This window comes from Phodopus roborovskii, unplaced genomic scaffold, assembly GCF_943737965.1.
Source record: "Phodopus roborovskii unplaced genomic scaffold, PHOROB, whole genome shotgun sequence".
In the NCBI taxonomy this organism is placed as follows: domain Eukaryota; kingdom Metazoa; phylum Chordata; class Mammalia; order Rodentia; family Cricetidae; genus Phodopus; species Phodopus roborovskii.
The window spans coordinates 377,100-392,469 of NW_026126567.1; the positions used below are offsets into that span (position 1 = coordinate 377,100).

At 53.0% G+C, this 15,370-nt stretch overlaps 2 protein-coding genes across 11 annotated transcripts in view; both read right to left on the minus strand.

Moving 5' to 3' along the window:
• The window catches only part of Psca (prostate stem cell antigen), a 1,185,392-nt gene that overhangs the window by 167,600 nt on the left and 1,002,422 nt on the right, over positions 1–15,370 (minus strand). The gene's annotated exons all lie outside the window — the stretch shown is intronic.
• The window catches only part of Adgrb1 (adhesion G protein-coupled receptor B1), a 67,587-nt gene that overhangs the window by 47,066 nt on the left and 5,151 nt on the right, over positions 1–15,370 (minus strand). For all 10 annotated transcript variants that reach the window (XM_051202681.1, XM_051202673.1, XM_051202680.1 and 7 more), the window contains exon 2: positions 7,734–8,744. In XM_051202681.1, the coding sequence (XP_051058638.1) occupies positions 7,734–8,517 (784 nt within the window). In that variant the 5' untranslated portion in view covers positions 8,518–8,744. The remainder of the gene's footprint in view (positions 1–7,733; positions 8,745–15,370) is intronic.

Here is a 15,370-nt window from a genome sequence, read left to right on the forward strand (position 1 = left end):
CACCTGATGACCCCAAGGACCATCTCCTTGGCCTTATCATCTCAAGAAGAGTCAACTTCCAGGGTCTGCCCATCTCCTCGTGCCTGTGCTTGACTTGACCAGCAGGGGGCGCCGTGTTTCCAGGGAGTAAGTAGCTCTCAAGTGACTGCTCACCCTTTAAGATGGGTAGGATGGGAAGGGCTACTCTCCATGCTCCTATGCCTGTTGTAGAAGCCCAGAAATCCCTGCAGAGTTGTCGAACTAGAGAGTCAGGATTTCAAGATCTGAGTGACAGTTATAAGCACGGAGGATTCTGTCTCAATACCATTTTTGCTTTCACCAGGAGAGTCCCAATGGTGGGGGCAAAGGTACAAGAAAAGGTAATCAGTGACACCGGCAACAGGACAAAGTTGAGAGCAGAGGGCAGAGAGTCTCTAGCACAGTCCCACCCTCACATGCATAGTAGGTAGGACAGGACAGAAGCTGTCCACAGAACTGGCCCGGGTGGCCGCTCTGAAGCTGTGGTCACATGCTTTAACTCTGCACAAGCAGGAGCAGCTCTCAAGCGGGTCAGATTAGGGTCTTGAACCAAATCTGATTCCAGATCTCTCTCCCGCCTGCTGGCCCCAGGAGTCTCGCCTGCCTCAACCATTCCCGTCTCATGATTCCAGACAAAGGAGCCAGGAGTCTTAGAGGTAGGCCCAGAGTGGGGTCAGGGTTCTGGGTCCTTCCTGTGCCCTCCTCACTGCCCCAGCCCAGCCCCCACAAGGAAGCCTGAGTGATGTGAAAACTGGCAGTGGGTGGGAGAGAGGGTGTCCAAGCTGGGCTAATCGGAGGATGCCACTCAGTTCCCATGGCAACTGCTGCAGCACACAGCCTTTCAGGATAGACCCAGGTTAGGCCTCAGCTGCCAAAACACCCACTATTTCGGGGCTGGTTACCTTGGTGACCCAGGTGGTGAAGATGTGGGAGGGGGAGGGGAGGGGAGAGGTGGGGCATACCAGAAGCTGGGGGAGAGGGGACTGCGTTTTTGAGGATGGATGCCCTCCTCTGGCCCAGGCCTGACTCTGGTCCCAATGAACCCTGATCCAGGCCACATGTGGATTCCTAACCCTATTCATACATTGAGTCCTGACTCTGGTTACATACTAACCCCCGATCCTAGACATGTAGTTTCCCCATCGTGGCCACAGGCCAATGTCTGCCCTCAGTAACATTTATCCTTGGTTCTTATCCCAGTCCTAGGGTCCTAGGCATAGTATCACTGATTCTACATAAAAAAAAAAAAAAAAAAAAAAAAAAACAGACCCTGATCTCAGCCACAGACTGATTCCCCAATGCTGCTGGCCACACTCCTTAAACTAATGAATGTTGAGAAAATGGTAACTGCTGTTTTTATTATCATTTTCATTTTTAATGTGTGTCCTCACACACAGCTGACACGATAAATGTTTGCCCAGACTGAAAAGCATCCATGCCAGAGGGAGCATCATGAAGGAAGAAGTCCTGGGGACAAATTGAAGGGCACCAGGGGACACAGAGGTGTGGCAGGGCTGGGTGGACACAAGGGGGCAGCGAAGAAGCAGGCAGGGCTCAGGGGTGGGCTATCCCTCCAGGCCCAGAAAGAAGCTGTCATTCTTCCCTGCTCAATGCTCCCTCTGTCTGGCGGCCTCATTTCCATCTCATTACAGGCATGAATAGAGCCAATTATTGGCCAGGCAGGCCGGCCACCCAGGAGGGAGGGTGTACAGTGAGGGGGCTCTGGTTCCTTTCCTACCCTAATGCTCTGGTTTGAGGGTGGTGGGTTCCCCTGATCCCGCACCCCAAGTGGACTGAAATGGGGGAAGGAAGGGAATCCCCTTCCCCAGCTGGTCTCTCCCGAGTTCCCGGGATCCCCTTCGGAGGAAGGGAACCATGCACTTCCATCTTCTCCCAGCAGAGGGATCCCTACTCCAGCAGGTTAAGCAGCAGATTGGCTCACCCACATTGTTACTCAGCTCTCCAGCTCTTCTGTCAGGTCCAGGGACAGCCCCTGCCCAGGAGGCTAGCAAGACCCCTGCCTCTCCAGGGACCCAGCTGGAGCAAGATTATCATGAAGAGCTTAGGCACTACCAACAGCCTGGTCTAGAACTCTTGAACCAGGAACAAGGAACACATTAAGGGCAAAGCAAGGGATGCTGAGAAGCCTGACAGCACAACTCCTCATAGCCCTTTACCCAGCAGGTCCTGACTCAGCCACCATCTGCAGGCTATCAGAAACCATCAGGGCCATAGAAGGGCAGTCGGATTCCAGGACAGACTGGGTTGCCAAGTTCACTGTCCACTGTACAGCAGGGGCCTTCCTGATCCTGTGCCTCCTTTAGGCCTCAGGAAGACTCTACAAATGAGTACTGTCCCAACCCCAGTTCTCAGGAGGTGAGGTGTGTATGGGAGCCAGGGCATTTGAAAAACAAGCAAGCCATGCCTACAGGAAATTCTTGCTGCTGGGTATGCCCTGTCCTGAGAAGGTATCTTATATAAAGACCCAAAATGTTTAGTCCATGCTGGAGACCTTAGACAAGCAGCCTCTGTCCTCAGTTATCAGAGTGGGTCACAGAGGCTGCTGACCCTCCCATCATCTTGGGAAGCATAACCCCCAAGTTCAGGCCACAAGGACTTCTTGCAGTCCTTGAGCTGAGGCAGGTGACACAGTAAGAGCTAAGGCACATGGGAAATTCCCTGTGGATAATGGTACCTACACCCAGCATTTCCATAGGGCCTTGTCTTGTTCTTTACTTTTAGAAGTATTGTCTGTGATGTGCACTGAAGCCAGTTGTCTAGTTTTTTTTTTCTGAAATGTACACACATACACAGACACACAGAGAGAGACATGGTAGAATCTCCATATTGGACCCTGGTGTTTCTCTATCACCTCCATACTCCACTGCAGCTCAAACCATAACCAGGGGCTCTCCCTAAGCCCAGCCTCTACTTCTACATGCTGCTTCCAATCCTCTTGGGCATCTTGGGGGACTGAGCCTCACATAAAGTAGAGGATCAATGGCCAAGTAAGACCAGGATTGCACACACAATGAGGAGACCGGCTTTAGTCTGTGGCAAGTCATGAGTCCCCAGACAAGTGTTGCATGTGTACACTTAGCATTCTACCTCAGGCATGTGCACAGAGACACATTTAACACTACATTTATACAGGGATGCATATGTATGCTGGAATGCACAAAGCATACACACACAGGGACACAGAGATGCACTCACAGGGACACCCTCATACACTGAAGTATACAGGGAAACACAGGGACACACTCACAGAAACATGTGGGAACACGTGGATACATGCACACAGGGACATCCAAAGACTCATGAAGACACACGGGGACACACAGGGAACATATTTACAGGGACTCATGAGAATACCCTCACAGAGGTTCATGGGGACACACAGAGACATACTCACAGGGACTCATATTCACAGGGACACATTCATGGGGACACCTGCACAAGAACCCATAGGGCACACTCACAGGAACATTACCACATGTTAACAGAAGAGCACACACACAGGGATTCACAGAGACACACCCACAGGGGCTCACTCACAGAACACACTCACAAGGACATACCAGGGGTCATGAGCTACACTCACAGGGGTTCACAGGCGAAGACATACAGGGACACACAGAGACACACTCACAGGGACACATACTCACAGGAGTTCACAGGCCCCCACACCCAGAATGCTGCTTTTTTTTCATTATCTAACATGTCACTTCTGTAATAATATTCTTTAATTAAAACATGAATATTTAAAGCAACCCTTGAAAGAAATGGTCCATCTCACCAGAGGCAAAGATAGGAGAGAGATGGAGGAGGAAACAGAAACAGGGAGCTGAAGACGATGCAAGATAATAGTTGGTGCCAGGGTCTGGCAGCCTTTGAGGGACTAGGCAGCAGGGACAGTTGCCCTAGCCTGAGGAATGCTTATGGAATCCAACCCGTGACATGGCCATGTGGCATTTGGACAGGCCTGGCGGAGGGTGGGGGCGGGGCTGAAAATGGGCCACACACTCAGTGGGCTGTCTGCTGGCTCCTCAACTCAGCTGCACATTCCTTGCCTTAGGAGCGGATGGGTGCCCACGCTTGCCTGCTCCCCAAAGACAGTGAAGGTCAAGGCCCTATGCTCAGAGGTAGGTAAGAGCAGGGCACCCACTGCACATCTGGCACAGCTTCCTCTGCTAAAGGTTGTCCAACTTGAGGCCTTAGCCACTGCCACCACCCAAAGTAGAGCTCAGTGCACATGATGCCACCCACTAGTCTGCTGTTACTCCATCCCTTACAAGCTATGTGACCTGACCTACCTTGATTTGCTGAGTGCTTACTTTGGGCCTGGATCTGTCTTCCACATTAGGGAAGTATCAATGGATGGGGCATATGCCCATCATCTGCGGTGCTCACATCTTAGCTCAGACCGACAGCGAGGCCCACTGGGGGAGTTATATGATGCCTGTCAGGGAAGGTAAAAAGGGATAAAAGTGCCTCACTGGGCACATAAGCAGGGCTCCAGGGAAGAGCCTTATTTAGGAGGGCCTATGGAGGGCATCCATCCAGGGGAGGTGCAGCCCTGTGTGAGCACAGCAGGAACAACCTCTGCTGGGACCTGACTCATGGCCATGTGGAGAGGAACTCATCCATATGTGACACTTCAACAGTCAGCATTCAGTGACCAGCCACAGCTGTCACTACTGGGTTCTTCCCCTCCCACAGCCAGGAAATGACAAAGCACAGGGCATTTGATCTGAGTGGCCATGGTCTACCCTACCCAATGCTCCCTGCCTCATGTGCTGGAGCCTGGTCTTTGTGCTCTCCAAACCATCTTCCAACAGACCAGCAGTCTATGCACACACTCACTACACATATATGAAGAGCATAAATGCTCAGTGCATGATACACATATACTGTGTACACATACATACACCCACAGACACACACACAGTCACAATGTGTTGCATGAACACTCATATATTCACACATGTACACATGAGATTTTTACATGTGTTCAAGCATGAACACAATGTGCTACATTTGTACATGCATTCTTTGTACATAGAAGTCTGCCTAGCAATAAACAGGGACATATGTAGGCTCACACAATGATGACACATACATACATGAGAGCACACACATATGTGAAAAAAATTGCAAACACAATTATCAGTATAGCCATTAGCTTTCCATGTGTCATGCATGTCTACATGTGAGTACATGAACACACATGTGCACAACACATTTTACATATGTATACACAAATGGGTACAGCCACCATGTACACATGCATAAATATGCACATGTGTACACACACTTGCATGTGTACACATGTGTATAATACATGTATGTACACAATACACCTCTTGCTTGCCTCTGAGTACCATTTGCCAACACTGGTGGAATCCATGCACATACCCCAAACTGCTCAATCCCATGTACCCTACATCTCTGCCCCTGTCCGCCTCTGCTCCCAAGCCCCAGGAGTTTGCCTAGTAATAAACAAGGACACTGACTCTTCATCTTTGGCTGCTTCTAACACTTCTCCTCACAGAGACAGAAGGTATTCCCCGGCCTCCGATGAGGAGAACTGAGGTGCTAGCCTAGGAACACAGGTGGGCCAACATCAGGCACAAAGCTCCAAAGTGGGGTTGCAAGGCCACTGCTCCAGCCTGGGCCTGTCCTCATTAACACAGCTGTGCTCACATACCCCATGGCATACGTCACAAACATCTCAAATCCTACTCTGACCTCAGAATTGTCCTCAACTCCATCTTGCAGTCCTGCCTCCTCTGTCCCACATGGATGTCCTCATTCCTGATAGGATCTTGGAGGCCAGGCTTGCTCTTCCTGCCTCTGTACCCACACCCTTTCATCCACAGTCCATCAGCTGCACCAAAGGCTCTCCTCTTCCCTCCCCCTTCCCACCGCACCCTGGCCAGGCCAATGTCAGCCACCTCCCTATTCTGGATCCTGTGGGGAGTATAGGTACATCACTCCTTTGCACTGAGCCCTCCCAATCTCCTTCTGTCCTCAAGGTCACATAACCCCACTCCACAGCTTCTGCAGCAAGGCCCTCACATAGCAGGCCCTCAGTAAATACATGCAGCTCAACACTTCTCCCAGCACACAAGAACCTACATTTGGTACCCTAAGCATCTATCACACCAGCTCTGGAGGTCTTGGCTGTTGGCAGCTGTGCCAAGGTGCTTGGAGCAAGATTCCGAAGTTCCCTGGCATAGTATCTGCCCCAATATGCCACACAGGACAGGCTCTTGCTCAAGGGGTATGACTATGGCCCCAGGCAAAGACAGATAAAACTAAGGTGGATGGTGCAACCCCGAGAAGCATTTTGCAGATGAAGGAACCAAGGCTCAGGGCAGTTAAATGATGGGGAGTGGTAGAGTAGGGCACATGGCCAGATCTGCTTGTGACAGCTGGCCCTGCCCTCCCACCCAATTCCTCCAATCCTCCAGTGAGCACTTCATTCTTCCAGGGTTCCCCTTGAGCCCACTCCCATTCCTGCCACACAATGAAACCTGCCCTTGTCAAGGTCGTAGTGACCTCCAGCTTACCGAGCAGGAAGGCTGGACCTCCACCCTCCTTCCCGCCACAATGATGTGTGCTGAGTGTCCTCTGAGGACCCTCAGACTCACAGAGGTTCTGACCCGAGACCTGCCACAGGATCCTGACCAGAATGTGCTCAGGGTTTGGAAATTCCTTTGCAGCCTGCATGACCTCGTGGTCTCAGAAATACTAAGGCTGCGGCAAGCTCCATAGGTATCACTATCCCCCTACGGCTCTCCTGGTGTCGGCCTTGGCAAAACCTTGCCTTGGCCCTGCACACCAGGTGGGCAACGCCCCTCACTTCTCATATCCCATTGTCCTCTTGATGTTGACTTAGCTCAGGTCTCCAGATCAAATCTTGGATGCCCCACCTCTTTCTCCCAGGTCTTAGCAGGCAGGGACCACCCCACCTCCAGCAATGGGCAAGGACTCTCACAAAGATATGATAGCTCCATGACTAGTTGTCAACCACACCTATCCCTAACAAGCCTGGGCCCTGACATCCTTCCCCAAGGGTCACTGTCCTCAATTTCCAGGCCCTGGGACCTCTCTAGCCTTGACTTAAGACAGTGGCTCCTTTGACACTGGGCTTCTGTGTGTCCTTGACACTTGGGTTCTGCCTGAGATGGCTATATACTGTTGGGTGGTGTGTCGTCCTCCTTCCTGTGTCCCTAAGACCAGGATGGCAATTTGTCCCTGCTCTCATTACCACACCTCAGTGGCAACTGCTGTAGACATGCTACACTGAATCCCCAAACCTTACTTCCTGGCAACAGCCCTATGAATACTCAGTCTATACATGTTCCCACGCTCTACCCTGGGGCAGCAAGGACCTCCGTTTCAGTCCGTAGAAACCATCTACTGCAGCCTTGGGATGGTTGGAAATGTCACTGAGGAAGTGGCTTGAGGAAACTGGCTACTGCTCCTTTCTTCCTTCCTTCATTCACATGCCACCCTATGTGGGCTAGTTAGGCTTCCTACCCTGGGAACAGAGCTATCAGTGCACTTGAACTCTATGCATGGTCTCTCAACCCAGATGACAAAGATGATGTTGAATAGACTCTGACAAGGTCACCGCCCTTTGCCTCATGCCCTCACCCCCCCCCCACTGCTGTAGCACTGTACAGGGTCTTCTTTCCACCACTCACCTGCTGAGCCGTGCCCGCCCCGGTCCTGGGTCAGGCTGGTGAGGCAGTTCTCAGGGCCACCAGCTACACCATCCCTCAAGCAGACATCCCCACGGGGGACCAAGGGGCTGGAAGCAGGGTCTCCAGCATCTCCACCCAGGCAAGCACAGGGAGTTTGCATGATGCCGCAGGGGTGTGAGCTGCGGCTGCCAGCGAGACAGGCATCCAGCCAGCGGCACAGCATCTGACAGGCAGCATGGCTGGGGTTGCGATTGCCCACGACCAGGTACTCCACTGAGAAGTCGTCACCGGAGTTTGGGAACTCGCCCCGGGGACCAAGGTCACCATCTTGGGGTGGCTGCTGGCGCTGCATCTGTAGAAACTGCTTGCTGGCCTGCAGAAAGGCAAGGGGTGCGGAGGGATCGCAGAGCCGCAGAACTTCGTCAAAGCTCTCCACACCCAGGTAGGTACGGGTAGACTCCAAGAAGGAGTCGAACTGGTAGGTACGGACACGGCCTGGGCCGCTGCAGGGTGCAGGTGCCTTGGCCACCTTCATGTAGAGCGTGTAACGACGAGGGTCCGGATTGCGAAGGGTCCAAGAGCAGCGTGAGGCGTTGGCTGGGAATACAGCAGCTGCTGAGAAGTAGCCGAAGAACTTGCCCTGCACCAACGTGGTGCACTGCTCTGCCCCAGGCCCTAGGTCTGCCCCAGAGGCAGCGCGCGCCCGGCGCCCCAGTAGCAGTAGTAGCAACAGGAGTGGAGCAAGGATCCAGATGGGGCCCGGGGCAGCAGCCTGGCCCCTCATCCTAGCTCGCGGGGCCGCTGGAGTTCCGCGGGCTGGACAGGCAAGTGCAGGCCAGGCCTTGACATGCCAGGGACCGGCAGCAGGCAGGGCCGTCCAGGGCAGTGGGCCGGAGGCAGGGTCTGGGTGAAGGCAAGATGGGGACAGGACAAGGTTTCAGGAGGCAGTGAGAGCAGCGTTGACTCCTAAAGTCCAAGCTTCTGCTGTCTGCCTGTGGCCTCCAAGGGTAGCTGGAAGAAAAAGCAGAAGGGACAGTGTAAGCCTCTGAAGGCATGGGCTCAGGACATGAAGAGGCAGGAACTCAGTATGTCTAGTGAGGCATGAGGCTTTGGCAATGTATGGCCTTGGCGTCCTCTCCAGAGCTCCCAACAATAGACCTGGAGCGGGTATGGTCTGTCGTAACAGGAGGTACGATGCAGCCCTGGAGATGAAAGATTACAGATATGGAGCTACTTCGACAGCATCCACTGCCTTCTTCCTATCCATGGCAGTCCCTGAACCATGCACTCCAGCTGGGGATTCCCTTCCCCATTCTACTGCCTGCCTCTTGGGCCCTGACTTTACTCCCTGCTCTAGGTGGCTACAGAGTCACCCCACATTCCATGATGAGGAAGCTGAGGCATAGATGATATGTGGCTTCCTAAAGGTCACAGGGATGCTAGACTACAAACCCACCCAAACCCTGAACATGAAGGTGCCCCTGGGGAATGATTCCATCCACAGGAGTGGCACCAAAGGGTGGTTCCTCGTACACTCCTGCAGGCAAGGACTTAACAGCTAGTGTGGGCTCAGCATGCTTGCTATATGCCACCCAGCCTTGTTGAAGATACCAGCTTCCCCTTTGTCCCTTCATAGCTGAGCCAGTAAAGGATGAAGGGGGCTCATAGCCAAGCCCCACCTTCCTTGTCCTCTCAGCCTCTGGGTGCAGACCCATTGGATCTGCCAACCCTGCATATGTAGCAGCCTGCCGCCGCCCCAGAAACTCTCCATGCAGGCTAGGCCCAACTGACCAGTGATTCAAGGTCAATCTCAGCTCTGCATCTCATCCTAGTGTCCTTCCTGGACTGCCGCCAGGCCCAGCCCCAGCCTGGGTGGAGGTTCTGAGCTGATGGAAGCCAGGATGCCTGAAGCAGGACAGTCCTCACAGAGCCTCTGTTTGTGCATCTATAGAATGAGCAGGACCCCAGCTGCTCCCAGGAGGGTGAAGCACATACTCCAGCCCCTTCGTGGTCTTAAAATGTCCAAACCTGCACTTCTAACGTCTAACCCTGGCACCTACCCCCAGGCACCCTGAAAAGCACTTCCCCGTCTTCTATCTCTACCTCTGCCAGCTCCAAGCTAAACACCCTTAGGGATGACTCTTGATATGGCCTCACACTGCCTCCCTGACTATCCTCCCCATTATGGGACAGAGAAGATATGGCCAGTGTCTCACAGTCAGCCTCTCATTCTGTTGTTCCTGATTCTAGTCCCTCATCAAAGCCCCTCCCCCGGGGGGCATACTCTACCCCATGTAAAGTAGAGGTCAGTGCCAGGCCCAGGGTAAGATTAGTGAGGTCTAGAGGACTCACTCAGCCAAGCCTTGCACAGCCTCCCATGCTGTCACTACCCAGCTCCAGGTTAGCTGACCTCACTCTGCCCAGCCCGACTTAGGACACCTGAGAAGCCTAGGCCATCTTGGGAGCCACAACTCATGACTGTGATCACACACAAATCCACTACCTTTTAGCCTGGAAGGACCACTGACTCCTGGGCCCTGGCATCACAGGAGAACATTGTCCCTGGAGCCCCACCTCCAGATCTGAAGTCAAATATAAGCACCCCAGGCCTCTAGCATCCCTCCTGGAAGAAGCTCGTGGCCTCAGGTAGATTATGCAGTCCTGACCTAGACAGACAGTGTGGGGTTATTATTGGTAGTATCCCTACAGCCAGGTGGACTGTGGCACTGACATCCAAGGGTTAACTTGGTGAAAAACACAGGCAACTCCTCTCAGTTCTTAGAAGGACAGTACATGGTGTACTCTGCCCTGTGCCTGCACTCTGCAGCAGAGACCCCAAGGGCTCTTGTTTTAGATCCACTTCCCTGGTGACCACTAAGGTCCACTTGCCACCCTCCCAGGAATCCAGGGTACTAGCTGAGCACAGGCCCATCCAGTGTCTTCACAGGTCAGACTCTTGTCACTGGTCAACTCCTGTAGGATGGGTAACCATCCCTTGAGTACTGGACAGGGACATAGGTTCCCAATGCCAATTCCAGGGGCAGAAGTTGGCCATGGAGGTCACTGGCAGTGTTGTCACAGAGCTGTCCCTTAAACGAGCCACCAGACAGCCAGGGGCTCACTTGCAGAACCAAAAGAGGCCAAGGGAGGAGCAAGAAGACAGGCCTAGATCCAGAGACAACTAAGGTAAGGGGCCAAGAGGGAACATTTCTGGACTGGTTATTAAGAAAGTAGGAGGTCCCAGTGACAGACAGGAGAATGGGCAGGTGAGGCCAATGTCTTGTCAGGCAACCATATTCCTGGTAATCCGAAGGCCTTCAACAAATATCACCTACGGATTCCCCAATCATGTCCTTAAAACTCCTGTGGGGGGCACGGGGCTGCCAAGGGAGGAAGATGGTAAGGCTTGGGTCTCTTCCAGATGGTCTGTCAGTCTTTAAAGCAGCAAAATTACAGTTATGAAGTAGTCACGAAATAATTTTACGGTTGGGCATCACCACAACATGAAGAAATGTATTAAAGGGTTGCAGCACTAGGAAGGTTGAGAACCGCTTGGTCTAGAACATTTAGTGACTCCTTTATAACTGTAATTTTGCGGCTGTTATCAACTGCATATCTGATATGCAGGTCCACAAGGAGGTCGTGACCCACAGGCTGAGAACCACTGCCCTAAAACACCTTAGACTTGAGCTTGCCCCACCCCCAGCTTTGGAAAAGGCACAGCTGGCCCAGGGACATCACAGCCACATAAGAGAGAGACATAGTAGGGCCCTGCTGTCCTCTGTCACAAGATAGGCCCAGGAAGAAATCTGAGTGTCAACACACTGGGCCCCACCAAGCCTGTCCCCAGTGGCCCTTCAGCAGAGGTCTGTAGCCACCTGCGTGGCTCCTCCCACAAGTCTTCTCTTATCTTTCTCAGCCCAAACAAGCCCTCTAATAGAGAACTCTGAGAAGGACACAACAGGGCTTGGCTCCCTGCAGGCACAGGCTAGGTCAAGCTCAGGAACCTAAGGTTGGCATCTTGGAAGAGAGAACCGAAGTGGATTTCTCAGAGTTGTGGTTCAGGCCTCTGTGATTTCAGGGGACACATGACAAGGAGAGAGGGAGGAAATCCTCATCCATAAGGACAGAAGGTCACAGACAATGACTGTGGGCAATTGGGGACAGCTGGTTGCCATCATTCAGATGGGGAGGTGGAGCAGTCATGTGTCCCTTGTGTGGCTGCATTCACACATGCCACATATGTGTATTTACACAAGCACAGGCAAGGTGTGTTTCTATAATGTGCTGGACAGCTCAGCCTCAGAGGCACACCCTCTCAGTTGCCCATATGCAGCGGAGCCAGTTAGGCTGGGAAAGGAGGACTCACCTAGGCAGCAAGTTTCAGAAAATCTCAGTGGCCAGGAGCTAGGGTAGGAGGATAGCTGAGTCATGTGCTCTCCCACAGGAAGTGGCCCTGCAGCCACTGTAGCATGCACTGAGATCCTCCGTTCTACCTAGCCTGTGTCCCTCCCCTCCATAGACTGCTCCTTGAGAAGGTGCCTGGATTCCCCAGGCCTGGACCAGGCTTCCCAAGTTTTACGCCTCCCAAGGCCGTGCTCTGTACTTCCCCAGTGAATGCCTGGCATCCTTTGCAGGTTCCTGCCAGTCTCGCCCCGGAGAGATGGTTCAACCATCCGTCAGGAACTGCAAAGGCAGTCTGGCCTGTCATAAGCAGGCCACAAGCTTCAAAACAGGCTAGAGAAGGTCCATGCTTGCCATACCAAGTGTTGAGGGATCATTGGGTTAAATGTTCCCTACTTAAAATCAGGCCATTATTGTCCCTCTCCAGGAAAGGGGGTGACTGTCTTTCCCCTCTCCCTCAAACCACAGGCCACTTTTCTGGTAGAGTTTCCATATTCAGGTCTGAGTAACACTGGGAAGTATATATTATATACCCTTCTACCCACTTTGGTTCCCAAAGACAAAGTCCAATTTGAACCAAATCCTCCATAGGCCCCCTTCTCCCAATACCTTTTCCAAGGCCCAAATTCTTTACTTCCAGGAATCTCTTCCTAGTATCTACCCACCATTGTTCTGCAGAGAAGGCTGGCCCGCCTCTACATGTCACAGAATATTCTAGGGCCCTCAGAGAAGCCTTGGGGTGGGGGGGAGAGTGGTATTAGGGTGCCAATGGGGAGGAACCACTGATGGAATTCATAGATGCCTTAGCAGGTAGGGTGAGAGCAGGAATCAGGGGAGGAGAAAGGGGATCTGATGACTTGGCTCCCTGAGCGCCACCTGCAGGCAAGAATAAGAATGGCCCCCTCATAACCCTAGATTCAAGTCTTTGGAGCATTGGGGGCAGGAGTTAACTGCTCTAGGCCATACCCAAAGACCAGAGATTACCATCTAGATCCAGTCTAGCCTAGGAAGAAACCACTCCAGTGTAAACTTAAGAACAACAACAACAACAACAACAACACACACACACACACACACACACACACACACACACAGAGAGAGAGAGAGAGAGAGAGAGAGAGAGAGAGAGAGAGAGAGAGAGAATGAGAGCCAGAAACTTGTTCACATCATGTTCCAGGGGTTTGGATAAAATGCTGTCAGAGGTCCTTCTCCAGCCTCAGTGTGTACATTTTTTTCTGAAGGCCTTGCCCTAGCCCCATATCAAAATATCAACCAGGGGCCTGGGCCTTGTGTCCCCTCCCCACCCCAGGCTGCCAATGGCATCCTAGACACCAGCCACAAAAGCCACTCTGTAGTCCTATGGTCTCTGAACAGTGCCCTCCTGTGTTCTAGATGAGGCTGCAATGGGGGAGGGGCAGGCACCCTGGGCACTGAGGACTTCCCAGGAGATGGGGGGTGGTACTCCCCCTATCCTTGCTCATGGTATTTCCCCTATCCCCGCTCCCATGGGTCTCCCAGACCTAAGTCACCAGTTACAGAGGTGGTCCTGTCACCTGCCTGTGGAGCCCTACCAGGGCCTGCGATGTGGGCCCAAGGCAACCGTGTAAAGCCCTCAGGACACAGGGCCAGAGAGGGCCAAGCATCTGTGAAAGACATCCCCCGCCCCTTCCCGGAGGTACAAAGACAAAGACGGTATCTGCATGCTGGTTCCCCAGCCATGGCCTCAGGCCCATTCGCCTGGTGCAGCCTGGGCCAGTAAGGCCTCTTGGGGATCCATGCACAGCAAAGAGGTGGGGTGGCCCACACATCTGTCCCACAAGGGACACGGGACAGGAGATTGAAAACAGAAGCAGGAGTCACTCAGTTCATCAGCCCTGGTAAGCCACTGCCCTCCACGACACAGGAACCATTCAGGGGATGTGGCTGAAAACTAGGCTGGTGTGCCAGGAAGAAAGGTCAGACAGAACATGGGACCACTCTGGCAGCGTCTGGAGGGGCTTTGCCTGGGTCCAGCTCTCCTCCAGGCCAGCGCAGAATCCACCTTGACTTAGGCCATTCAGAGAGGGCGACACAACAGTCACCTCCACCACAGGGAAGATGAGCAATGGTCCCAGGTCCCTTGGGAAGAAAGAGACTGCTATCCCTTTCCTACTCTGACCCTTGCCTAGCTGCACCCTTCCTGTCTAGTAACCATCACCCCAGCCCACCTGGAACTGAAGGCACTCCATATGCCCTACTGTCTTGGCCTGTGCCCATACCAAGTCTCTTTCCTGCTGTTCAAGCCCAAGAAATCCAGGGCAGGTCTAAAGACATGGCAGACAAGCAGGACTCCTGCTGGCAGAGCTCAGGTGCTAGGTAGAGAGGAGAGAAGGAAGGATGGTCCTGAGCCAGGACCTTTGACAAGTTTCCTAAGTGGTCACTCCTCTCCAACTGCAACAGGAGTCACCTTATTAAGACAGTACTCGGAGGGGGATGAAGGGGGAGGATATGGCATGGAGAGCCCCTCCAGCCACCTCCAAGGGCAACTGGGAGCAGCTTGCTTGGGAGGACAAGAGGGAGGAAGAGAGAAAATATTCTCCAGATGGGCAGCTAAGCACGGACCAGCCATGATGTGTGTGCCTGGCATGTGTATATTGGTTTGTATGTGCAGGTAGGGCATGAGTCACACAGTGTACAGGTGTACCTTCATATATGAGGATGTGTGTCTGTACATGTGTGTGGACAGTGAGGGCTTGCTCCCTGACTTGTAACTGTGTGTGCCTGCTCATGTGAGAGTATTGTGGGTGCAGTGTGCATGTGGCACTGTGTGCAGTGTGGTATGCACATGGCATACGTCCGAGTGGGCAAACAGTTGGCTGAACAGTACATATGAATGGCTAAGCAGGATACAGACTCCCCAGCACTGAAGTCATATTTTTCCCCCACTCAGATTCTGAAACACATGCCACCAGGCCTGACCTTCCTTCTCTACTTTGGGCACCCTGTAAGCCCATGCTCTGTCAATCCCTTGTCAAGGCACCATCGTCAAGGCAGTTGCTCATCCAAAGTCTCAGTGCCAACAAGCATGGTGAGGTTTCCATTCTGTGACCCCTGGTCTACTGTGAGTGCAGGGAGGGGCATGGGAAAGTCAGAGCGTGGATGTCAGTGGGTAGGTCTGGGACTTGTGCTCTTCCCATAGTATCCCCACATCCAAGCTTGTCAAGAGCAGCCACTCAAGTCCAGCCTGCCTTCAC